The sequence below is a fragment of the Scheffersomyces spartinae genome (assembly GCF_019049425.1).
Source record: "Scheffersomyces spartinae strain ARV_011 chromosome Unknown scaffold_7, whole genome shotgun sequence".
NCBI classification, from domain to species: domain Eukaryota; kingdom Fungi; phylum Ascomycota; class Pichiomycetes; order Serinales; family Debaryomycetaceae; genus Lizanozyma; species Lizanozyma spartinae.
In genome coordinates this window covers 40,813-66,095 of record NW_025065054.1, presented here as the reverse complement: position 1 = coordinate 66,095, position 25,283 = coordinate 40,813, and the positions used below count along the sequence as shown (strand labels likewise).

At 35.6% G+C, this 25,283-nt stretch overlaps 12 protein-coding genes across 12 annotated transcripts; 4 read left to right on the top strand and 8 right to left on the bottom strand.

Moving 5' to 3' along the window:
* Positions 1-105: 105 nt before the first annotated feature.
* On the bottom strand, positions 106-681 carry KQ657_004540 (uncharacterized protein; the record flags this gene model as incomplete). Its single annotated transcript, XM_043195209.1, has 1 exon — positions 106-681. One exon carries the CDS (start codon positions 679-681, stop codon positions 106-108), a length of 576 nt encoding a protein of 191 aa, XP_043049875.1.
* A 214-nt stretch (positions 682-895) lies between these two features.
* Positions 896-2,047, bottom strand: NDUFA9 (uncharacterized protein; the record flags this gene model as incomplete). Its single annotated transcript, XM_043195208.1, has 1 exon — positions 896-2,047. The coding sequence occupies one exon, from the start codon at positions 2,045-2,047 to the stop codon at positions 896-898; it is 1,152 nt and encodes a 383-aa protein (XP_043049874.1).
* Positions 2,048-2,763: 716 nt separating this feature from the next.
* On the bottom strand, positions 2,764-3,819 carry PPH21 (phosphoprotein phosphatase 2A catalytic subunit; the record flags this gene model as incomplete). The annotated part of the gene is made up of 1 exon (XM_043195207.1): positions 2,764-3,819. One exon carries the CDS (start codon positions 3,817-3,819, stop codon positions 2,764-2,766), a length of 1,056 nt encoding a protein of 351 aa, XP_043049873.1.
* A 1,071-nt stretch (positions 3,820-4,890) lies between these two features.
* Positions 4,891-7,176, bottom strand: KQ657_004537 (uncharacterized protein; the record flags this gene model as incomplete). The annotated part of the gene is made up of 1 exon (XM_043195206.1): positions 4,891-7,176. One exon carries the CDS (start codon positions 7,174-7,176, stop codon positions 4,891-4,893), a length of 2,286 nt encoding a protein of 761 aa, XP_043049872.1.
* A 1,052-nt stretch (positions 7,177-8,228) lies between these two features.
* TOS1 (Tos1p) lies at positions 8,229-9,566 on the bottom strand (the record flags this gene model as incomplete). Its single annotated transcript, XM_043195205.1, has 1 exon — positions 8,229-9,566. The coding sequence occupies one exon, from the start codon at positions 9,564-9,566 to the stop codon at positions 8,229-8,231; it is 1,338 nt and encodes a 445-aa protein (XP_043049871.1).
* A 2,768-nt stretch (positions 9,567-12,334) lies between these two features.
* Positions 12,335-14,650, top strand: PRP43 (DEAH-box ATP-dependent RNA helicase; the record flags this gene model as incomplete). The annotated part of the gene is made up of 1 exon (XM_043195204.1): positions 12,335-14,650. One exon carries the CDS (start codon positions 12,335-12,337, stop codon positions 14,648-14,650), a length of 2,316 nt encoding a protein of 771 aa, XP_043049870.1.
* Positions 14,651-15,340: 690 nt separating this feature from the next.
* Positions 15,341-16,035, top strand: ARF3 (Arf3p; the record flags this gene model as incomplete). The annotated part of the gene is made up of 2 exons (XM_043195203.1): positions 15,341-15,355; positions 15,520-16,035. 2 exons carry the CDS (start codon positions 15,341-15,343, stop codon positions 16,033-16,035), a joined length of 531 nt encoding a protein of 176 aa, XP_043049869.1.
* Positions 16,036-16,296: 261 nt separating this feature from the next.
* RKI1 (ribose-5-phosphate isomerase) lies at positions 16,297-17,055 on the bottom strand (the record flags this gene model as incomplete). Its single annotated transcript, XM_043195202.1, has 1 exon — positions 16,297-17,055. One exon carries the CDS (start codon positions 17,053-17,055, stop codon positions 16,297-16,299), a length of 759 nt encoding a protein of 252 aa, XP_043049868.1.
* Positions 17,056-17,975: 920 nt separating this feature from the next.
* RPS7A (40S ribosomal protein eS7) lies at positions 17,976-18,539 on the top strand (the record flags this gene model as incomplete). Its single annotated transcript, XM_043195201.1, has 1 exon — positions 17,976-18,539. The coding sequence occupies one exon, from the start codon at positions 17,976-17,978 to the stop codon at positions 18,537-18,539; it is 564 nt and encodes a 187-aa protein (XP_043049867.1).
* Positions 18,540-18,768: 229 nt separating this feature from the next.
* BZZ1 (Bzz1p) lies at positions 18,769-20,598 on the bottom strand (the record flags this gene model as incomplete). Its single annotated transcript, XM_043195200.1, has 1 exon — positions 18,769-20,598. The coding sequence occupies one exon, from the start codon at positions 20,596-20,598 to the stop codon at positions 18,769-18,771; it is 1,830 nt and encodes a 609-aa protein (XP_043049866.1).
* Positions 20,599-21,780: 1,182 nt separating this feature from the next.
* Positions 21,781-24,163, top strand: KQ657_004530 (phosphatidate phosphatase; the record flags this gene model as incomplete). Its single annotated transcript, XM_043195199.1, has 2 exons — positions 21,781-21,787; positions 22,161-24,163. 2 exons carry the CDS (start codon positions 21,781-21,783, stop codon positions 24,161-24,163), a joined length of 2,010 nt encoding a protein of 669 aa, XP_043049865.1.
* Positions 24,164-24,225: 62 nt separating this feature from the next.
* KQ657_004529 (uncharacterized protein) lies at positions 24,226-25,236 on the bottom strand (the record flags this gene model as incomplete). The annotated part of the gene is made up of 1 exon (XM_043195198.1): positions 24,226-25,236. One exon carries the CDS (start codon positions 25,234-25,236, stop codon positions 24,226-24,228), a length of 1,011 nt encoding a protein of 336 aa, XP_043049864.1.
* Between the last annotated feature and the right edge of the window lie 47 nt (positions 25,237-25,283).

Sequence of the window (25,283 nt, the reverse complement as noted above, 5' to 3'; positions counted from 1 at the left end):
TAATAGTCATTTGAATACTTTCAATTGTCTTAACTACGTACTACGTTAACGTATTGTAATGTATTTATATTCTCCCGTGGTATAAATATTCACTCTTATAGTTTCTTAAAGTTTAGCACCTAAATTAAATGCTCTATCCAAAGCTATATCACACATTGCATTAAAGGCTTCCTTTCTTTCAAGAGATATATCGTTTCTAGCAATTCTCATTTTCATGTTCTCCATGATATCGGACCTTGGCCTACCATTAACAAACACAACGTATCTCAAACCCGGGAATGCTGTTTCGTATTGGTTGTTCAAATCAAGTAATGCTTTTGTTTCTTCATCAGAGGCAGCCTGTAGGGATTTTTGTTCAGTAGCAGAATGAGATGAGAGTTTAGTGGTTTTAGATGCCCCTAATCTTGGATGAGCAGCAATGATTTGAGAGATCTTCAGATCCAAAGGTCCTTTACCTTTCTTCTCCTTTGATTCTTCGTCCTCTAAGAATTGTAAAAGTGCTATTCTAGCAGCCTCTATAAACTGTCCATAGCTATTGAATGAACAGTTGATTGTGAGTACTTTAGCCAAGATAAATGCTGTAAGTGTAGAACATGGCTCAAATAGATGGTTACAGATCTCTGTTTTGGTGTCAACCAGGGACAATCCAATCTCTTCTATCGGAGGTAATGTGTACGACATAATGAACTAATTTGCGATGAAAAGAAACAAGTATAAAACACATTACATTGGTAAGCTTTTTGACATCTTTAATATAACATATCGATTCGGAGATCGCCGCGATTCTCGGTACCTGATTAACTACTAATGATATTTTGCGGGTGCAACATGCAATTATAAATACTTAATAAACTATGGATGAAAGAAAGAAAGATGTTAATTCAAACAAGGTCTCTTAAGTGAAATGTTGGATTTCTCTCAATCTGGCATCTTCCTTGGAGTTGTTTTGACCTTGTTGGGCAATCAATGGATGTCTCCAGTGCTTGACGTAAGTGAATAAAACATCACCCAATTGATCGAGATCTTCGATTCCCAAATCCTTGAATGTCTTTGCGTTGGGGTCAATCTTTTGATCAATAAGGTGTCTTTGGATTTGATCAGGATTGGTAGTCTTCCAGTAGATGTACTGTTTCATTTGAGCAACTAATTGAAGTAATGGTAATGGTAAGTAGTATTCACCATGGTTGTATGTAATAGGACCAGCTTGAGTGAAGTCTTGAGTGATACCGTGAATCATTTGTCTAATTTCAGAGAATGTCTTCATTTCAGGACCATATAATTCAAATGTTTGTCCAATAGTTGCATCGTTATAACCAATAACTTCCAATGCTCTAGCAGCATCTATAACATGAAGAGGATAAATTTGTTTAGCGTTTTTATTAGGGGTCCACATCTTCAACTTAGGTCCCAAATAGTTCAACAAGTTATCTTCTCTACCATACATGGGTGCAGGTCTAACAATAGTGGCAGATGGAAGAATGCCCCTTACAACTTGTTCACCAATACCCTTGGTGGCATAGAAAATGGAATCACTCTTAGGATCAGCATTATAGGATGAAACATGAACTAAACGAGGCACACCAGCATCCTTGACGGCTTGAGTTATTCTTTCAGTCAAAGCAATGTTAACATCAGCCATTGAGAAGTTCTTGGTACTATAATCAGTACCAATACAATTAAAAACAATATCACTATGAGCAACAGAATCTTCAATTGACTTCAAATTACGAGCATCAAATTCAACAAAGTTCACAACACCTAAATCACCTTGAACCTTCAAAAATCTCTTTTTCATCTCATCTCTGAAGGGAACAACAGTAATAGTTCCATGTCTAGCCAATCTAGAGGTCAAATAACGACCCAAGAATCCCGAAGCACCAAAAACGGTGGCAGTGTATCCTGTACGAGATGATCTACCACCAGCACCAACAGTCAAGTTAACCTTCCCGGCTGGTGTGATGTTGATATCTGATGTCAAAGCAGCATTGTAGATGGATCTAACGGATCCCAATGGTTTGGGTATGCTCTTTGCTGAGACTCTTAACATGATACTAGTGAAACAAAAGAAATCACAAGAAAGGGAACTGAATAATTTTATAGGATTTCACCGCACTTGCTATGCAACTATAAGATTAACTGCTGCAATGCTTGTTCAATGATAACAGTTTCAAACCTATGGTCTTGAGAGTCGTTAGTTTAGTACCTAAAATTTTTCGAGACCAAAATGTCGTGGAGATTTGAAAACTGCAAACGCTGGTTGGTTGGTTTTCGCGACATATATACCACGTATTTGCTGACGACATTCATTCACAATTATAACTTCAATTTATCATAATACATTATATTCACAATTTTATGGATAACTACGTAAAGAACCGAATAAAAGCAATTAAATGAAGATACAAAAACAAATTTAAGAGACAAAAATAGCTAGTAGAAGTGGTCGTAGAAGAAGTTTAGTAGTTAAGTAGATACAACAGAATAAAAAGGACATAGACCAATTAATCATGAGTTTCATCGTATCATGAGTATCTGTACACAATACAAAGACCCCAAAAAACCAGAAAAGAAAAAGCTGTCTTTGACGGAGGCATCAACTCATTAAACCTCCTTTAGTTGGACCTTCGAAAATGCAAGTAACTCGGAGGTACTAGATCAGATTTTGGATGGATAATGAATTGAAATGACGGACACAAGGTGACGATGATAAAAACTGATCTTTTAATAATTCCAATTTGAAAAGAAAGAGAAATCACTCTCAACTTACAAAAAGTAGTCAGGAGTCTTTCTTGTAACTGAGGGTTCTCCAGGTCTGATTGAAGGATCATATTGTAAAAATTGCCTATTATGCTGCTCATCCACTTCCATTATAGCTGCCTGGTTACCACATCTGTAACAATAGTTTGGAGCTGAAAAAATTGTTACCACAGATTCTTGGTGAGACCAAGAATAACCTTCCATTACCAATTGATGGGCTCTAGCAATAAGACTTAAATCATTTGTATGGTTAAATTGTTCCGAAATATCTTGCCCAAAAGTGAAACCAGCACCTCTTGGAGAAATACCCCATCCACCTCTATCATCTGGGTCAGACCATAATAAATCACACATTGGTCCTTCATGAGGTACCTCTTGGATTCTATTTAAATCTCTAACTTGATCAATGGTTTCAATCATTGGTGATAATCCTCCATGTAAACAAAAGATCTTTGAATCAACCAAAGCTGTGATAGGGAAATAATCAAATAAATCAGTGAATAATTTCCACACAGTGGCACTGCCGTATTTTCTTAAACATTCATCATAGAACCCATAAACTTGAGTAATTTGTCTTGATTCATGATTCCCTCGTAATATGGTAATCCGTTTAGGGAATCGAACTTTCATACATACCAAGTATGAAACTGTCTCTACAGAGTAATAACCTCTATCAACATAATCACCCATAAACAAATAATTGGTATCAGGACAGGGTCCTCCAATTTTGAACAATTCCATTAAATCATGAAATTGACCATGAACATCACCACATATAGTAACAGGAACTTGAACAGGTTGAACATTTTCTTCAAATTGTAGTACATCGATTGCCATTTCACATAATCTTTTGACATCTGTTTCCAGTAAAGGTTCACAACGACTCAATTTTTCAATCCATTCATCCAACTGGTTTATAGAAGAAGGATGTAAATCTTTTTTATCATTTACCAGAGCACCTGCATTAGTTGTGGTATTTGCCACTGATTCCTTACCAATCAATGGCAATAATTGTTGGTCATCACTGACGTCTTCCATGGGCACATCTGTATCTAAATCCATGATTCAATGCTATATATATGGTTGTGGATAAAGGGCACAGAATATAAAAAGGATAGAGTAAGTTTTCAATTGTTTTCCTGCTATCTCACCTGCTTTCCACTCAACAATTGCGTGGTATTTGGGGGATGATTATATCAAATTTATAAAAAAAAATATAGTACTAGAATTCTTTGCTCACTATACTCTTATTATACTATAATAATCAAACAAAGCCAGTCGAAGGATGATTGATGTATAAGGCTAGGGAAATACCAGGGATGCAATCCAGAAAAAAGGTGTCGCAAATGATATATCTGTTGGATGCGATGGTTCGATGGTTTGATCTGTTCCTAAAACTGGTTCGACAGTAGAAAGAGGCACTGAACTATAGTTGTTTGTCACTGATGTTGACTATGGATTTGGGTTTTTCTGGCGATTTTTTCTCCATGTAAGTTTGCTTTTGTCCTCTGCATGCCACTACTTTTCCACTGGGCGTTCACGAAAGGATGATACAAAGGAATAATAGTAATAATCTAGTAGTAGAGACAGTGATAGCAAACACAACAATAATATTAGTATTATAGTAACCATATATACCGTAACACTGCTCTAAATCTTTCTACAGTTAATCCAGTTACTTCTAGCCTATCTATACTTGATCCATCCACACCTCATTACTGTGATCATGATTGGGAAGCTCTCTTTTTCTACCTTCCAAAAGCATTTTACAGTTGCACGTCGCTATATCCTTTCCTTACGTTCATTACATACATGATCAATGTCATGGCAAATGTATTACAGTTCTCTTGTCATGCTATTGTTGCACTTTTGCCAACACCTTTACCTACTGGCTGATCTGTGTACTGTATTTAAAGTTAGATAGTTCTATATAACTCAACTAAACTTATTCCAACCCTTAAGTTGATCAAATCCCTACGTTTCAAAAATATCTTACTATAAACGCTTATATAATATATTATAAGGGTATTTACATCGGATGGGGATTTCGTATAATGTTCGCTTAATACAAGTGCCCACTCCTATGACATCACACGATACATTTCCTGAATATAAAGCTACTCCTTACTATCTTTAACAAAACTTGTGGGAATCAACAGTGGCAGCATCAGCGGCGGCGGATTCATTAACTCCGGTAGTAACACTAGCTAACGTTGTATTGGCACCAGCATGGGTATTCAAATACCCTAATAAGTTTTTGGTACTCTCACTCAAATGAATAGCCATGTCTTCGCTTACACTACCAGAACTTCCATTATTATTACCCTGGGTTTGAAATGTACCTGATAAATTACTATTAGCGCCTCCATTCATCACTGGCAATTCCATTACATTATCTTCTTCTTCTCGTTTCAAATCCGCCAAAACTGCCGGTGTGGAGAGAATGCCTAAATCAAAGTACTGGCCTCCAGGCGTAGCTTGAAGAGCATCATGTAATACTTGTTGCTGGACTTGCATTGGAAGTGGTTCCATTGGCATGAATGGGGGTAATGAAACTGGGAAAGACGTTATATTCGAATTTGCAGGTATTTCAGTCTCAGGTAATGTGAATTCTTCAGTTCCTTCAAGTTCAAAGTCTTTTCCTCCTTCTTCATTAAGACTAGCAGGAGGTTCTGGTGATATATCATTGGATGTAGACGTTGAGGAAGATGATGACGATGATGACAAAAATGCGCTCATAGATATTGCATCTAGATTATCCAATAATGTGGTTGATTGTTTCAGTTTATCTGTCTCGGCTGAAATAAATAAATCTTTGAGTTTGGGATGATTGTCAAGTAATTTTTGAATGTTATAAATGAACCCAGAAATGCCTTGTACGAATCTCACTAATCCTAATAACTTATCCTTGTATTTGGGATTGGTTGCAAGATTCTCCAGGGGGAAAGTAGCCATAACCTCTAAGAAGAACAATAGAGTTAAAGGAAGCTGGTAATTTGACAAATAAACCTCCAATATATGCATATTCACTTGAGATGACGCTTCATATATCAAATCATGAATATTAAATAGAATATATTGCAATTCCTTCCAAATGACAGCAATAGAGATATGATCTTTATACATTAATAACACTTTAAACGTAATGGCATGACATAAGATCCTTTCAAATAATTGGGAAGAAGGACTTGTTGAAACTATTGGAAGTTCTCTTGATTGATTATTGTGAATGACCTCATTAATTAATAATGATTTAACCAATTCATATTTGATTAAATAATTGGTATCCAATTTATCAACGTACTTGGGTTCATTACTAAATGAACTATCATTAAGTACTTCAATGTTATAAAACATGTTTTCCGAGTTTAAAACATTAAATAATCGATATGGTAATTCATAAAAGGAATTTTTGCGGTTTTGGGAATCAAATCTTGATGTCATCAACAAATAGTTACAATTATTATTATAAGTCAAATTATCAGTAAACATAAGATGGAATCGTTCCAGAATAAACAAATTTTGATACAATTCAAATAATTGAATCGTTTGAATGGAATTTTTTCTTGGAATGTTTATCACTTGATAGTAAGTTAAAGCTCTTCTTAAATAGAATAATTTCTGTTGACTTTGAAATTGAGATCGTGATTGACTGCTCATCATTATCAATTGAATGTAATTGTATAAATGCAACGTGCAAACAGAAAGGTTGTAATATATCTGATACTTTCGGGAGCTAACATTAAGAAATAATAGTACCTTTTTCTCTATAACAGATAATAAATCAATTGTTTTCACTTCAAGTAAAAGTTTCAAATGCTTTGGAAATTGAGGTTCTTGATTTAAATTCATACCCACTAATTTCAACTTCCTATAATTTTCTAGTAATAATAGGGCCATAGTTAGTATTACTAATATTTTGGAAGCATATGTGATATCTAAGCAATCACATTTCATTTCTTCATTCATGGCATCTTTATAATTTTCCCTTATAAACATCATTAGTTTACTAGCATCAAATAGTAACAGTGATATTGATAAAGGTGATAATAAATCAATAAACGATCCTTTATCATCTCCATCAAGTAACTGTAACAATTGGACGACATTTTCTGGAGTTAACTTTTCCAGGTTTATAGCGACTTGTTCTTCATTTGAAGGAACATCCACATTTGTTGAGGTATGTTGAATTGTCTCTATTGTACGCTTATGTAAGTTTTTGGGACCCAGTTTCTTGATTTCTCTATTTGTCGTACAAGGTAAGTTTGTATCCACACAACGTTTACAAGGTCTTGTAGATTCACATTTAATCTTTCTTATAGCACACGCATCACAAGCGCGAGAAGTCAAACTACCTCTATTATTATTACGAGTGGATTTGGATACTCTGTAGGATGAATCCGTACTGGTTCTATCCATTGATGACTCTGGTGAAGTTGATATCAGGTCTTTCATAGCACTGGAATTTGCCATTTACCCTTTTACCAGGCATGAAACCAAATAGCAGTATAAGATAAGTGGACCATACAATTCTATTGTGGCTTGAACCTGAGGTGGTATTTCGGTTTCAAGCAGTACAACTAGTTAAAGTACAAGATGAATGATGAAACGTGACAATCAAAACACAAAAGAAAAAAGTTAACAAATCCGTAAGTAGTAGTAGTAGTAGTAGTAGTAGTAGTGTCTGTCTTACTTCATTTACCTTCTACAAAATTTGGGCGAATAGAGTGTGCAGATCCGTGTGGTCCTAGAACAAAGTAGAAATTTATGTCTGTGTGAGTCAACACTATGAGTCGGTGTTGTGATGATTTAATATATGGAGAGAAGAAATAGATTATGCGGGGATAAGACACGGCACATTAATTTTTACTGTCGCTGGTGTACAAAGAGCAGAAGTTGCAACAATCAACGTGATACAAGGAGCCATGGCACTAAAAGTGGAGGTCAAAGAAAAAAGGACACGGTTATGCACAATTTTCAAATGACCCTATCATTTACGACGTATATGGGTTGAGTGGACGTTACTATGGGGGGTTGGAGAAAAGACCTCATGAATTGTGTGTACCGTTTTATCCGATTCTGTTGCCTGCAGTTCCGAAGCTGTCAATCTATGGTGTATCTTGGGCAAAACGCTAATGTGGACTAGATTTGTATATGTCGGGAGGATTCTCGACTCAATTTAAAGTGATCGCCTTTAAGGCTAAAATTAGTCTTGGACCAGATTACTGGCGTGATAAAAAAGTAAAAGTGAATTAATTAGATGATAAAAATAACAGCACATAATGGGGAAATGTAGCCATTGTAGGCGGGCACCAATACGACAAGAAGGTGGTGGGGGACTTATACTATGTTCATTATACTACAACCCAAGGATTATTAATCAATCATATATCAATAAAAACAAACCTAAACATAAAAGTACAAAATGATAAAAACAAACGCAAAAAGGTATGAATCAACTAAATATCCGATCAGTAACCAATAGAAGCAACTGAGCCAGGAGTGTTGACCCATCCAGAAACAGTGTCAGCAGACAAAATAGCACTGAAATCGTCATCAACTTCCATAATGTGGATATCTGAACCTGTGAAGATAACAGCAGCCTTCATAGTTCCAGTAGTTGGTCTAGCAAAGTAGTTTTGAGAACCTCCACCACCATTGTTAGAAAATGGAGCAGCACCTTGACCATCATGTAAATGGCAAATCAACTTGTCAGAACCAGCAGATAAGATTTCAAACAAATCTAATTCACCACATCCAGTCTTCCAACAAGAACAAGAAGCATCACCATATTGTAAAGTTCTTGGGATTTGAGCGTTCAATAACCAGATAGCAGGCATATCTTGGTTGTAACCGTTACCAGAAGTGTCTGAAGGCATTTGAAACTCGAAAACAAAAATCTTTTCAGCACCACCAAATCCATGGTAAGCTGGAATACCTTCTCTGTAATAACCACAGTCATTACCAGAACAAGCATTAGAGGAGAAGATCATAAATTCAACGTTGGACTTAATAGTTGTGCTATCCAATGCGACTGATTTAGCTGAACCACCAGAAGCATCAGAGTTACAGTAAGAAATAGAGTTACCGAAACTGGCGGACCACACACCAGAACCGGAACCACCGTAATAGTTCATAAAGGTAACATTGTCAAAAGAAGAACCAGCGGAATAGTAGGAAGCTCTTTCCCAATCGCCTGTATTAGCAGTCGAAGAACCACCATTAGATGCTGGACTTGAAGTAGCTGAAGAAGCACTTGAAGTTGAAGCAATTGAAGTTGAGACGGTGGCTGTTTCCAAAGTTGTAAGGGATGAAGAAACAGATCCACCAACCGCATTAGCTATTGAGGAAACCAATGTAGTTGGAGTTGATGAAGATGAGCCTGCGACTGTATTTCCATTAGCATCAACATAAACGGTTTGGGTAACTTCACCATACACGACGGCCCTTCTGTGTTTGTGGTGTTGCTTTGTAACACAATCTGTGGAATCCGCGTCTCTCTTCTTTTTGTTGTTAGCTACTGGGTAGTAGACACCAAATTGTAACAAATGCAAGGGACCTCTGAAATGAACAGACAACTCTTCGTCCAATGGCGATAAGTTACCAGAGAAGTTAAAAGTTTCTTGGGAACAAGTACCAGAAGACTCAATCATGTCCGTAACTTTCTTATATGAGCCGGAAAAACCAACACCTTCAAAGATAACTTTAGAAGTTTGGGAACAGTAATAGTTACCATCGGAAGAGAGTGAGCATGAAGCAGAGACAAGAGTCGATAATATCGAGAATAGCACTGTAGTTTGAAACAACATCGTTTTTATAAGGAATGGAAGGGTAATAATAATAATATATATGAATGAAAACAAACAATCAAACAAATAAACTGTTAAAATAAATCAAATGAGTAAAGGAATGACTTTAGTAGGATATAAAAGTATCAAGGAATGATACAAATGAAGGAGGGAAAGAGGTAAATATCTAAAAGGAAAGTAGGAGTGTTGGCGTTAAAAAAATCTTGTGTTAAACGTAAAGACCAAAACCTTCAAATTCAAGAACGAAAGTTCGGCCCCTGCCAGCTATATAAACCGTGGTGGTGAAATTATCTCTAAACAAATAGTAAACACGCAAGCTCTCTGAAAAGCCTCTACGCGAAAAAAACAATAGGGTAATTATATAAGCATACGTTGAAAATAGCGGTGTACGCATGAAATGCCAAAACATAATACATTGTGCATTGTGTAGCTTTGTTTTAGGACTCTAATAATTCAAACCCTGTATAAAACCCTAAAGATGATAGCGGAAAAACAATTCTTCTCCTTTATGCCAAGATGGTAGTGTACGCCCAGCTAAAAGTTTAGAGTTCGATTATTTGCTACAACACCAACTTCCAAACCCCAACCGAAGCTTTACGATTGCACACTTCTATTTCTCATTCATAACCAAGTACATTCGAAATACTATTTCTACCAATTAATATACTATGCCTTATATGTTAATCTATAACCACAGTAATCTTTGACGTATTACCGCAAAAATAATTGTATCACAAAGACATTTACTGTGAGCAGAGTCGTGTGCACATAGCCTATGAAAGCGTGTAATGTCATTGTTTTTCCTCAAGCCTTTTTTACTTGTTCCCTTTTGGTATCAGGTTCCAGTAATGGCTGGTTAAATATACCCAGGTTATAATAGAAGGGAAAAGCTGGTCTTACAATTGTACTGAGAAAGTGATCCCACTAATAATGGCCTGTGGGCTATGGCATGATTGAACAGTAATAATTCATATCTTCAATATAGAGCCTAAAATTAGAAATAACGCAGACAGTGCAAATAGAGTAGTTCAGTGGTCGATCGAGAATATTGTTGAACATTCTAGGTTGAAGTGCAATAATACAAAGTAAAACTACTTATTTCTTGGACATTATTAATCTTTTGGGAAAATCATGGTACTCATTCTTGAATACAAGATCCTAAACGGAAAAGGATATGTTAATTTTTTTTTCATACGGCTATTTAGTTATTTTGTAAGCATTCTCCAACTTTCACCGTCATCGTCGTCATTAAGGGTAAAAAATATGTACATACACAGATGGAACTTAAATCACTCAATTGCCGATATGCACACCATTTGAAAGTAGAGTCACTTTCAGCCTTTCTAGTTAGTGATTTACTCGTTCATGTACGTTCAGACGCACGTTTAAACTCGTCTCCTTTCAAACCTCTCCTTCGGCATTCGCCTCGCGCTGACTCCCCGTATCCCTTTGCCATGCCCCCCTGCGGCAGATACCCACATTGATACGATATACTCTCCTCCTTCCTTAGTTGTGTTTAATTACTTACAGGGAACATTTTACCAAGGTGAAGTGATCGGATCGATAATGACACCCTAAGCAGTGGGGTCTCTTCATTTTTTCCCCATTTGATGTTATATTGCATGCTGAAGCGGCGCGATTCGATTTTAGGATCCATGGCTCGCTTATATCCCTTTATACGCTCTCACTCCCTTCTCCTTATCTTTGAGTTAGATATATAGATCTGTACTTACCTCAATGTTTCCTTTTCAAATGTCTCTCAATAATACCCTGCCGGTACTACAGATCAAGAGCACAGTACTGTCTTTCTTGTGTTACATTTCGTTACTAACAATGAACTAGTCAACATAAAAGTTTCTATTAACTGTAAACGCAATTGAATGGTTTTGGTTATAATGGTTTTAAGTACAATTTGCTGATCCAATCAAAGACAAAAGGCAATTATCTTGGTGATTTCTGCTCATGACATTTGCGCAGTCTTCTATTGTCCTTGCAAACAAGAATACAAACCGGGTGCAAAATGAAATAAAACGGTCTGCCACAAAATCCACATTCTGGAACAAGAAGTCATAAAACTTGCATTTATCTATTTCACTAGTTCTAGTTCCTACAGAACAATAAGAACCAAGTCATCTCTTAATAAAATATACGGTAATTATTCTCACTAGTACTTAATGGTTTCTATTCCATATATATTGGGTAAAGATATTCTCATCGCTCGGCTTTTATTTAGAGTAGTTGTAATCGCTGTATGAGGTCTACCTTGACATCTCGAAGGAGAACACTGACTCCTAATGTATCTTGTTTATGTTAATTTATCGAGATCCAACTTACCCCTTTGTTATAATAATGTAAAACAGAATACATTAATGCAAGAAGCATTATTCGCTAAGGTAAATTATTAATCCAACCTAAGTTTACATCCCATTGTTCCTTTGTACGGTTTTAATAAGTCTAGAATTACAGATGTTAGTTTCGGGCACCATTTCCGAGCACCCTAAAGTTAATGGAAGATATGAATAATTATTTTGACCAGTGATATTCTAATGAAAAAGCTATGAAGCCCATTATCTAATATTGATTATGATTATGTTTCTTGTAAATAAAATTCATGTGGTCTTTATCACGTGCTCGCTCACGTGCTCAATAAAATTGAGTGAATCAATTTTGTACTGTTCTGAAGTGATGAGATGGCCATCGTGAGATATACAAAGTAAAATTAACCACCAGACTGTAAGAACCACAAACAGCAGTGGAATTAAACAGAAATGTCAGGCGATAGTGAAAGAAAGCTTAAGAAGCTTAAGAAGTCTCGGTCAAACTCTTTTGCTGAGCAAGTTGCCGAAGAAGCTGAAGAACAAATAAGACTTCATCCCCATCCAGTTCCAGAAGAATCAATGAATGTACATGATGATGGAGAGTTCCGTAATTTAACAAGACACCAAACAACTGCTTCTCAGGCAGAAGAATTGGAGAATGCAACTGTTAACCCATTCACTGGTAATGAGTTTTCACAGAAATACTTTTCGATTTTGAAGACTCGTAGAGATTTACCAGTTCATGCTCAACGTCAAGAATTCTTGGATACATTCCATAAATCTCAAATTATGGTGTTTGTTGGTGAGACTGGTTCCGGTAAAACCACACAGATTCCTCAATTTGTTCTTTATGATGAGATGCCTCAATTGATTGGGAAGCAAGTTGCTATAACTCAACCAAGAAGAGTTGCTGCAATGTCAGTTGCTGCTAGAGTTGCTGATGAAATGGATGTTGAATTGGGTGATGAAGTTGGTTATTCTATTCGTTTTGAAAATAAAACAAGTAATAAGACCATTTTGAAGTATATGACAGATGGTATGCTTTTAAGGGAAGCCATGGAGGATCATGATTTATCTCGTTATTCGTGTATTATTCTTGATGAAGCCCATGAAAGAACTTTAGCCACAGATATTTTGATGGGTTTATTAAAGCAAGTAGTTCTTCGAAGACCTGATTTAAAGTTGATTATTATGTCAGCCACATTAGATGCTGAAAAGTTTCAAAAATATTTCCATAATGCTCCATTATTGGCTGTACCTGGTAGAACTTTCCCTGTTGAAATATATTATACTCCCGAATTTCAAAGAGATTACTTTGATGCAGCTATTCGTACTGTTTTACAAATTCATGCTACAGAAGATGAAGGTGATATTTTACTCTTTTTAACTGGTGAAGATGAAATTGAAGATGCATGTCGTAAAATTTCACTTGAAGCTGATGAATTGATTAGAGAACAAAATTGTGGACCTTTAAAAGTGTATCCACTTTATGGTACTTTACCACCTCATCAGCAACAGAAAATTTTTGAAAAGGCTCCAGAGAAGTTATCACCTAATGGAAGACCTGGTAGAAAAGTTATTATATCAACCAATATTGCTGAAACATCTTTGACCATTGATGGAATTGTTTATGTTGTTGATCCTGGTTTCAGTAAACAAAAGGTATACAATCCTCGTATTAGAGTTGAATCACTTTTGGTTTCACCAATCTCAAAGGCTTCAGCTCAACAAAGAGCTGGTAGAGCTGGTCGTACTAGACCAGGTAAATGTTTCAGATTATACACTGAAGAAGCATTTAAAAGAGAATTGATTGAACAAAGCTATCCTGAAATCTTAAGATGTAATCTTTCACTGACAGTTCTTGAATTAAAGAAACTTGGAATTGATGATTTGGTTCATTTTGATTTTATGGATCCTCCAGCACCTGAAACTATGATGAGAGCATTAGAAGAATTGAATTATTTAGAATGTTTGAGCGATGAAGGTGATTTAACAGCATTAGGCCGTATGGCATCATTTTTCCCTTTAGATCCTACATTGGCAGTTATGTTAATTGGATCACCCGCTTTCCAATGTTCTGAAGAAATCTTAACTATTGTTTCTCTTCTTTCAGTTCCTCAAGTGTTTGTTCGTCCAGCTCAAGCACGTAAACGTGCGGATGAATGTAAAATGGCATTTGCTCATGCAGATGGAGATCATTTAACATTGTTGAATGTTTATGCGGGATTTGAAGGAGATGAAGCTTATAACTTGGGAGCACATCAATGGTGTCGGGATAACTTTCTTAGTTATAGATCATTGGTGAGTGCGCGAAATGTTCGTAAACAACTTAGACGGATCATGGAGAATCATGAATTGGAATTGAACTCCATTGATATGGAAGATCCCTCATATTCTACACAAGTTCGTAAAGCCCTTACAGCTGGATTTTTCATGCAAGTTGCCAAAAGAAAGAGCAGAAGTAAGAATGGATATATAACTGTCAAGGATAATCAAGCAGTATTAATTCATCCTTCTACAACATTATCTATGGAACTGGATTGGGTATTATACAATGAATTTGTGTTGACCACCCAAAATTATATTCGTACGGTTACACCTATTAGACCAGAATGGTTATTTGAGATTGCACCTAAATATTATAATATGGCTCATTTCATGGAAGGTGATGTTAAGATGAGTTTGGATAGGGTTTATGAACGAGTATCTACGTTTCAGAAACTTTCAGATAAGAAAGAGAAGAAACTGAAGAAACTGAAGAAATAAGTCAATAGTTAATGCCATGATACAATACATATACTTCTTTCAAATCGTATGGTGACGAGACCATACGTTGTGTATAGTAGCACAATATCAGAACTTCAAGTACACGAGCTACAGTAGATTGTATTCTATGACGGAATTGGGCGTATGTTAGAGACAAAAATTCAGCCGCCCAAGCGCCCTTACGCATACACCAGGTACGCCACTAGCTTACACGGGATAACTGAATAGCTTAATCTAATGCTACTGATGAAAAAAGATATATGACGAACATGCCATATGAAACTACATTTCCGATATGATACGTAACTTCTAATCATTTCGAATTACTTGAATGTGTATTGTCAGTGTCATGTTACTTACCATGTATTTACACGAAAATGATTAGATGCAATTGTCTTTGTCGTTGAATACAGTACCCTGTCCCCTTTAGTAAAGAATGGTGGAAAAAATAGCCTGTGCATTTGTGACACAAGAGTACGCATGTTCCAAGTTTGGATGGTTTCCAACTTGAAACTTATATGTTGCTGTAATCTTTGAATCTAAAGAGAGCATCAATTTGAAAGATACTGCTAGTTTTTTCTTCTCTTCCTTCCTTCTTCTTTGGACTTGAACGGGTTGGATTGGGATCATTCATTTTGTTTCATCGATTTTTATACCAACTTCACTCGAAGATCATAAATCAAAGTCAAAATGGGTTTATTACTTGTATGTAACTATTAAAGCAAGATTACTTGCCATGGTATTGGTAAAGAATTGAAATTTATGATGATGTTGATGATGGATACGCGTCAATACGTTTCCATCTTTATACCTTGATCACGATTACGCGTCTTTCGGTATGGATTCAAATACTAACTATGTCAATATAGTCCAAAATATTCAAGAATAGAGACTTGAGATTGTTGATGTTGGGATTGGATAATGCGGGTAAAACAACTATATTGTGGAAATTAAAGCTACGGAAATCAGCCCCTACTACTGTTCCAACTGTTGGTTTCAACGTTGAAACAGTTAAACATAAGAACATTTCATTTGCTGTATGGGATTGTGGTGGACAAGAACGTATTAGACCATTATGGAGACATTATTTTACTGGTACTAATGCATTAATTTATGTTGTTGATTCTTCAGATTTAAGTCGGTTGGAAGAGTCTAAAAAGGAATTAATGAGAGTTATTACTGATAAAGAATTGGCAAATTGTTTATTGATTGTATTGGCAAATAAACAAGATGTCCCCGGTGCTATTAAACCAAAAGAATTGATTGAACGTTTTGAATTGAATACCCTTTCAGATTCTCATGTATGGCAAGTTATGCCAACCATAGCTATAGATGGAACTGGTTTGATTGAGGCTTTGAACTGGATCTCAAGCCATGCTAAATAAACAAAGTGATACCAAATAATAACCTCCTTTCATTACAAAATTTACTCATATGTCTACTTGTCATTGAACTTGCACCACTTTCATTCCTCGAAAACCAATGGGATATTCTTATATTATCTACGTGTTTTGTTAAATCTCTTATTCAATTCTTCTGTGGATTATTCTTATGATGATTCTTCATCTTCTTTAGTTAAATATTTCCCATTTATATTTTTGTAATAAATAATAGTATTGTTAAAGATGAAAGTTGCCCATACTTCTTTATTGCCAGACAGAATGAGTACCATCTTCATCTCCAAAATAAACCTTTTTAGTCATATTAACAAATAATCCTGTTTCCACAACCCCCACAATAGCAAGCAATTTGGTATTCAATGCAGCAGGATCTTTAATGGAACCAAAGTCGGCATCAATAAGAAAGTTATTGTTATCAGTAATGACAGGACCTGCTTTGGCCGAACCTCCTTGTCTTAAGATCACTTGTTTGGCACCCAATTCCTTTAATCTTCTAGTGACATAAACCCAAGAATTTGGAACAACTTCAATGGGTACACCTTTATTCCAATTTGTTCCCAAATATTGCGGACTCTTCTTTCTAAAATCTGCAACTACAACAAAATTATCCGTGGCACTTGCAACTAACTTTTCCTGGAATAAACATGCTCCACCACCTTTTATTAAGTCTAATTTCCCTGGTGAAACTTCATCTGCGCCATCAAAGGCAATATCAATGGTAGGATATTGTTCAATGGTTCCCAACGTAAGTCCATTGTCAAGAATCAATTGCTTCAGTTGGAATCCTGTTGGAATACATACAAACTGATTCTTATTGGCCATTTGTCCCAATCTTTCTGCAACGTAGACAACTGTAGATCCGGAGCCAACACCAACAACTTTGGCATCGCCTGGAAGGTTCTCTTCAACAGCCTTGTAGGCAGCTATCTTCTTAGCACTTTCAACACCGGACATGGCAATGGTTCTTAAAGGGGTGAATAATCTATTGCTTGTGTTTCTAAGCATCCACTTGAAGCTGATGGTTCCTATATATGTATATTTCCCAAGTAATTTTGGACCGGAAAAATCTGGGGTACTCTCATCTCAAAAGAGTCAATAATGGTGTGTGCACACGGGACAAACAAGGTTCCAATAGGAATGAATGGAAAGATGGAACTATCCCATTACTAATTGATTAACACAAGTATTGCCGCTATTGTTGTTGCTTATCATTGCCATTATCGTTGACGATTTACAGACATGAATTAGAATGGAGTGGTTATAGCATTACACGTTTTTCGGTAAAATCACATCAATTGCAAACTAAAGTAGGGCTTTACTAGAGATAAGCTCCACTGGGCAAGCATTCAATTGACTAAATTTAACTACTCTGATGATCAATTCTAAGCTTCTCAAAAATTATTATACAGATAGACTACAATGTAATATGTCCTATATATATTTACATTTATCAATATAAGCAGATTGTCATATTAGTAATGGTGAAAGAGACTTATACTCCTTAGTTTTATTACTTTAGAATGTAGAGACATTTTCACACTATTTAATTACCAATAGCCCTGACATGTTTGCACGTGCAATTTCACTCCAATAAGGGCTATTTAGGAGTCACAGAAACACAAAACGGATATACAGTACTTTGCACTAGTATCTCCCCATTATACATGTAGGAAACGTATTACAAGTCGTGTACGCTCCCAAATAATGTAAGCATTACTCGCTTCCAATCTCCAGCCTCAACTCCTGTGCAGTTTGGCATCTCTCTTACCCTCCTGTTGTCTCCTGCATTCAATTCTCATTTCCTTCTGGTCGGTGAAAAATTTTGTATCCACCTTCTTTCTACCCAGAATCCTATCCTTTTAACGTTAGTTGTTTAGGCTTACAGTTGAACTCCCTACCTACTCCCTATATAAATCAGGTATAATATGTCTGCTGCTACCAAGATCTTGTCTGACAAGCCTTCTGAATTGGAATTGCAAGTTGCTCAAGCTTTTGTTGACTTGGAATCTCAAGCCGATTTGAAGGCTGACTTGAGAGCTTTGCAATTCAAGTCCATCAAGGAAATCGATGTTTCCGGTGGTAAGAAGGCTCTTGCTGTCTTTGTTCCTGTTCCATCTGTTGCTTCTTACAGAAAGGTTCAAACCAGATTGATCAGAGAATTGGAAAAGAAGTTCCCTGACAGACACGTTGTGTTTTTGGCTGAAAGAAGAATCTTGCCAAAGCCATCTAGAACTGCTAGACAACAACAAAAGAGACCAAGATCTAGAACCTTGACTGCTGTCCATGACGCTATCTTGGAAGACTTGGTTTTCCCAACCGAAATTGTTGGTAAGAGAGTTAGATACTTGGTTGGTGGTAACAAGATCCAAAAGGTTTTGTTGGACTCCAAGGACTCTACTGCTGTTGACTACAAGTTGGAATCTTTCCAACAATTGTACAACAAGTTGACCGGTAAGCAAGTTGTTTTCGAAATCCCAGAATCTTACTAAATAATGTGGAGTGGAAACTTTTAAACTTTCAGGCATTCATATTGGTAACGAATTAAATATATTTCCCATCCTAGCTCATCTATATGGTTCCACCAACCTATTTCCTCATCATTAATTGGTTTATAAATGTATAAAACTAAAGTATTATAACTATATAATATTACAAAGTGTACAATAATTTTCAAAACTGTATACATCTGTAAAATTGATTATGTTTGAATATGTATGTCTATATCTTTTTGATATAAGTTGTGGGGAACATACCTCTTCTACCATCTAATTCACCTTCAGTCCATCCACTATTATCCAAATCTTCGGTGATTAAAATTATTCGATCACCTTTTGATATACTAATTTCATCATCTCCATCTTCAGTATAATCATAGATGGCTTCCACATATTGTACTCTTTTCCCCCCACGTTTAGGAGCAACCATAGGTCCCTTTTTCTTTAAACTACCTCCAGTATCATTACTAGTAATTGGAACCGTCATAACCTTTTCAATATATGAAGTTGGAACAAATCCACTAGTTCCATCTTCAGTGTTTTGAACCATTGTCCAGCCATTACTGTCAGGATTAATTATCAATAATGACATGCCTTTAGATATACTTAATTCATCTTCACCAGCTGCCGCGTAATCATATAATGCATGGGCAGCTGCTTGGTTAGATACAGTTGAAGAAGCATTCGATTGGGTTCTACCACGACGTAATTGGAATATCCCAGAATGTTGTTCAGGATTAGCAGTAGCAACAGTATGAATAGATGTAGAATCACCACCCGTTCCATTACTTGATGATTTAACACTTCTTGAATGGAATAAACCAAACCTAGACTTCTTTTGTTTTGTTTCTTCATAATAAGATAAATCCTTATCACCAGCATAATTTTGAATAATTCTAATCTTAGCTTCATTCTTAACTCTTTCAGTATCTTCTTTCAAATATTTCTTTAATATTGCTAAGGAGGAAAGAAATTTCTGATCAAATTTAAGTGTTAAAGATTCTTGTTCTTGATGTCTTTCGACTGTTTCCTTTTCTAATTGTTGCTTTAATTCGAGACATGATTCTTCCTTTAATTTATAATCAATGGATGCAGCATTTAACCGTTTTTTCAATTCCGTTAATTCTGGTTCCTTGGTAATTAAAGAATCATCATCATGCCAAATTGAACTAGGAATAAAATAAAAATCACTTGGTTCTTGCCATGGTAATTTATTATGCTCAATAAACATCATTGTATCTTTATGTTTTTCATTTTGAAGTATAACTTCATCAATTTGATGTAATTTGTCCTTCACTTTATCACTACTATTCCTCTCAATTATCAGTGCATTTTTCAATAATTTGTTAACAAGAATAACTCTATCTTGATTTAGTTCTTGTAAATAATCTAAGATCTCGGGAACATCTTGGAAATAATATTTATCCTTAAGACTATTTGCCACACTAATTTTAATCAAATAATGATTTTTTCCATTATTCATTTCCACTTGTTTTTCCTCCAACTTCCGTTGATATTTATCATTTGATGAAGATCTCTCAACTTTTTGTCTACTTGATTCAGTTGATTGACATAAACTATCATAATTCTTCTTCGCCTTATTGATTTCCTCTTCCATTTCCTTTTTTTCATTGGTTAAAAGCTCATTGATTTGTTCAATACTGACTCTAACACCAGTACATCTTGATTTCAATACAGACAAATTTTCAATGATTTTAGTCCCCAATTCCTTTGCAAATGATGCCTTTTCATCACTAATAGCTTCAGTTTGAGTTAAAACTTGACCCCAAAGCACCATAGATGCTGATTCCAATGAACCAGGAGTAATCGCAGGTTCATCTCCAACACTTACCTTAGCGCTATATTTGCTTTTAGCTTCATAATGCCGTTTACATAACTCCTTTAGTTTGGTCAGATATTCCAATTCAATCTGCGCTCGTTCACGATAGAACGATTCCATCTCCAGAACAAAGCTGATTCCATTTTGTACCCATTTGTCCGTGTTTGTATAGTAATCCTTAAGTTCTTCACCGACAGATATTGTTGTAGTCATAGTTATATCATTAATTGGTGTTTGCTAATAGGTCATTTAACGGATCCAATTGGTGGTTGATTTACGGTCCCCCACTAATTTGACTTTGTGTTGGCCCCTATTTAGAATTTAGGATCCAATCGGCATTGAAAATGTCATAAATTACCCAATTAGTATATTTAAGACACAAACATCATATCGCTAATTGGGGTCTGTGTTGAGTGGTGCCTAAGTCTAGAAACGATGCAAAGAAAAATGAATGGCAACGAATCATGTATTAAGACTGAATGTGGTAGTATTCTGAAACTCCTGTCATAAAACAGAATTTGGTACTTAACTACGAAATTTGGAGACGAGCCCTCTCCTAGGGATGAATGAAGATGCAACTTCCTTGTTTATGACGTTAAGTAACTCACTCAATTTTGTTGAGCTGGATATAAAGTATTATTAGGTAACAATATTACACGTTAACGTCTTTATAAGCATTAATATGGTTAAAGTCTTTAACATGATACTTAGATACGCGAATCGATAAGCTCGTAACGCTGGGTACGGTGGCTGCAAAAACATACCATACTTATGATAACCAGACGGACGGTGCTCAACGGATCATACTGGTTAATGAACGATTACGTATTATCTATAGTATAAAAGCATCAGCGAATGGCGATTGGAACACTTACGCACAAGACGGCAACGGTACAGCTGACGAGTTAATGATGGACATGGGCAGATGTACAAAGAGAGGCGATGCTTATCCACTGGTATATTCGATAACAAGTTACTGGTCCCTTGGAACCGGGTAATAAGCAGGTTTTGAGCTTGGGACCAGAGCATTTACCACCAGTAGATGACTCTTTGCGATTTGGACCCTTAAGCAAATAGCTGGCAATGTCCCTACTTTAAAAGAACAGTATGGAATCACAGTAAGTAACCATTAAATGCCATGATACAATATCCTGCACAATTGCCATGACGTAATTACAATAGAACTCTATAAGTATAGTGCTATATTAACTTGAGCTACCAAACTAAAATAGTAAGGACTTTTCCAGTACTATATTACACTCCACTATTACAGCAGCATTGTATTATGCTATCATCTTGTTATACTTACCCTTTCACATACTTGACTATGGCTATAGAAACAATAATGTAATGACTTTTGCTCAAGTAGCTGGTATTGAACAAATCTATACCCCCATGTTACGTAGTATTTCGCAGAAGGTGTATACATATACATATACATGAAATGACTAATGCTCTATATAACATCGTTAATGTACTACGGAACCTTTGCACTATTCTTTATTTAACAAGTACTCAGGTACCTGCCACAAACCACCGCGCTACCAAAGAGGATATTCCATACAATAACCAAAGTTGCAATATCACTTTAACCAACACCATAAGACCTAATAGTACATAATTGGCCGTACGCTTTACAATCATACGGAGTTGGCTTAATACCCCTGCGAAAGTGAAGTCTAAAAGGAACATTTTGAAGGCAAGCACTGCCTTCTTTTTGAAGAGATTCTTCCCTTTAGTACAATCATCTTCATCTACTTCATCATCAACAACAGCTTCAACAAGTCCCAAATTATCGAAATACTTTGTTTTAAGAAACTTCCTTTCGGATTATAAGGCTTTAAGAAGAGCATTCCCTTATACAAAAAGCGATTTGTTGCTTGTTAGAGCTCAGAAATCCCGTCGAAATAAACAGTCTTCAAGTATGGATCAAGATAATCAAGATACACCATCAGCCAATGGAAATGGATCCAAACGTCAAAGGCTATTAGGAATCGCTAGAGCAACAAGAGATACTTATATTCCAAGATTAACAGGGTCAGTATCCCAATTGGCTACTGATGTTACCATGAGAATGTCTGGTGGTGGTTCTTATTATAATAGAGATTTATTTGATGAACTTGGTAGATTGAAGTTCCCAAAAGATACTAGTATTACGTTATATGATACTTATACAAGAATTGAAGATGGGAAATATTTTGTCAATGTTAAAGGTTGGCTATGGTGTCCTGGTGTCATGACAAGAAAGAATAGATTAATATTGAGTTTGGCCAAACAAATAACAAAATATAACGTCAATCCTACCAAGTCAACTCAAGCAGTAGAGAAATGGGAAAGTGAATCTTTACAGCAAGATATTTTGAGTGATGATGTTGAATCTGTCAATTCCGATGGAACTATTTCACCTCGACCTCCATTAAGTTCCAATTCTTCTACTACCAGTTCCATAACAACATTCAATGATGAAGGTGGAGGTGGTAATGATAATAGGATCAAAGAAAGAATGAGTCAATTTATAGCTCGATCCATACCGAATTCAGAATTAGAAATCAGTGTTGGCTCAGAAGATCTGCAACAAGAAATAACTACTACCAAAGTTATCACCAATAATAATGGGCATTTTGATTGTTGTATTGCAGTTGATTATCTTCCCTCAATAGTTCAAGTTCGGTCAAGCCATGATGAATCTATATATTGTTTTAAAGAGATTATGCTTGTGGAAGACAATGGGGTTGGATTAATTAGTGATATCGATGATACTATTAAATTAACTGGTGTAATTGGAGATAAACGATCACTTATGACCAGCTTATTGACCAAAGATGTTTCTGATTGGTTGATCCCTTCGATGTGTAAATGGTATAATGATATGTTTTTATTGTCCAATGTTTCATTCCATTATGTTTCAAATTCTCCATGGCAATTATATGGAGTAATTAAAGACTTTATGGCACAGGGGAATTTCCCTAAAGGGTCTATTAATCTTAAACAGTATTCTGGTAATATTATTTCATCATTAATGGAACCATCCAAATCAAGAAAGAGCTCAACATTGAATAAAATATTGGAGGATTTTAAATATAAACGGTTCATTTGTATTGGAGACTCAGGTGAATACGATTTTGAAGCATACGTTGATCTTGCTATTAAATATCCGGGAAGAATCTTGGCTATTTATATTCGATATGTGGAAAATTCAATGTCTGATGTCGATGATACAAAGATTTTAAAACAAGTTATACGAATGATTGATAAACATAAACTTAGACAACAAAAGAGAGGTATTACCAAATCCAAAACATTTTCAGTATATCATGATGATAATAACCAACCTAATTTAATTGATTTATCTGATGATATTTCTTCCAATAGACATAGGAAGCTACCTCCAATGAAACCAATTAAACCACAGAATCTTAAAGGTGAAAAAAATCAGAATCCTCCTCCGCTTCCCAAAAGAAGAGATCAAAGCAGTAATGGCCTTAGAAAGACTCACACGGAAACGGATATTTATTTCCACCCCACGGAGCATGAAAATGATCTTTCAGAGAATCTTTATGACGTTTATAATTCCCATGATTTCTATGAACTACAAGATATGGATAACAAAGGTTATCAATGGGTAACCAAAATGAATGATGCCCTTGTTGCATTAAAGAATTCACCTATTGAAATCCATATATTTAAAGATGATGAAGAATTATTCTTTGAATCAAGTTTAATGAATTCCAAAGAAGCATTAACTGATTTAACAAAAATTGTCAAAGAAAATAATTAAAAATACCGTTGTCCATAATATTATAATATGGTACTCCATAATAAGCTATTCCATTATCTAATCTATTCCTGTTGATAATATTCTTGAGCATTGGTACCATCACCATAATCTTTGATATTCGCATCATCATCTTCAGGTAATGCCTTTTTGAATTCAGATAAATCAAATTCAGCTCCATTATCAGCTTCTTCTTCAGCGTAATATTTATCAGCAAATTTCAACAAGATTTCTTCCTTCCCGGTAAGATTCCTTTTATTATTTTTTTGCTCTTCCTTCTTTCTTTCTTCCTTTTTGGCGTTTTGTTTCTTCTTCCATTCATTAAAAGTTTCAAGTGTAATGGGAGTGAATTTACTCTTGTCTAATTTACTTCTCTCCATTTCAATGAAATCTTCCAAAGTAATCTTGGGAGCAGATTCATCAGCCAATTTTTCTAATCGTCTTTGTTCTTTAGTCTTTAAGACAAATCCACTGGGTAATGAATGTCTATATTTACATTCATTCCCTCCGTTTGGACATACCCAAAACCAACCATATTTCCCATCTTCAACAGCTTCAATAAAATACTTACAAATAATATCTGTGGTAGTCTTTGGATTCCCATGTTTCGACGAAATAACTTTCCGTAACTTTTCTTCATCCCAATTATCCATAGTATCTGCTTCCTTTTCTTCTCTAGCATCAGTATACAAGTCCTTTTTGGCTACCTTTCGGCCAACATTAGGATCATGAGAAAACTTACATTTAACTCCCTTATTACAAAGTCCATTCTTAAACAATTCACATAAAACTGATTTAGGATCAACACCAAATGGAACTTTCTGCTGTACCAATCCAAATAACGCAGCAGCTTCCTTTTTGGCTTCTTCTGCAGCTTTCTTTTCGGCAGCTTTCTTTTTAGCTTCAGCTTCCTTTTGCTTATCACTAACTTGCGAATGAATTTGTCTGATCTGTTCTTGAACTTTTTTCGACTTGTTTTTGTTTTTCAACCCGAACGTTTTATCTTCAGCATTCTTTTGTCTAGCCTTGGCTTTATTCTTGTCTGAGATCTGAGGCACCTTCTTCTTTGGCGGCATAGTGTCTGGTTATTTTAATGTATGGAAGCTATTATAGTATTACAACT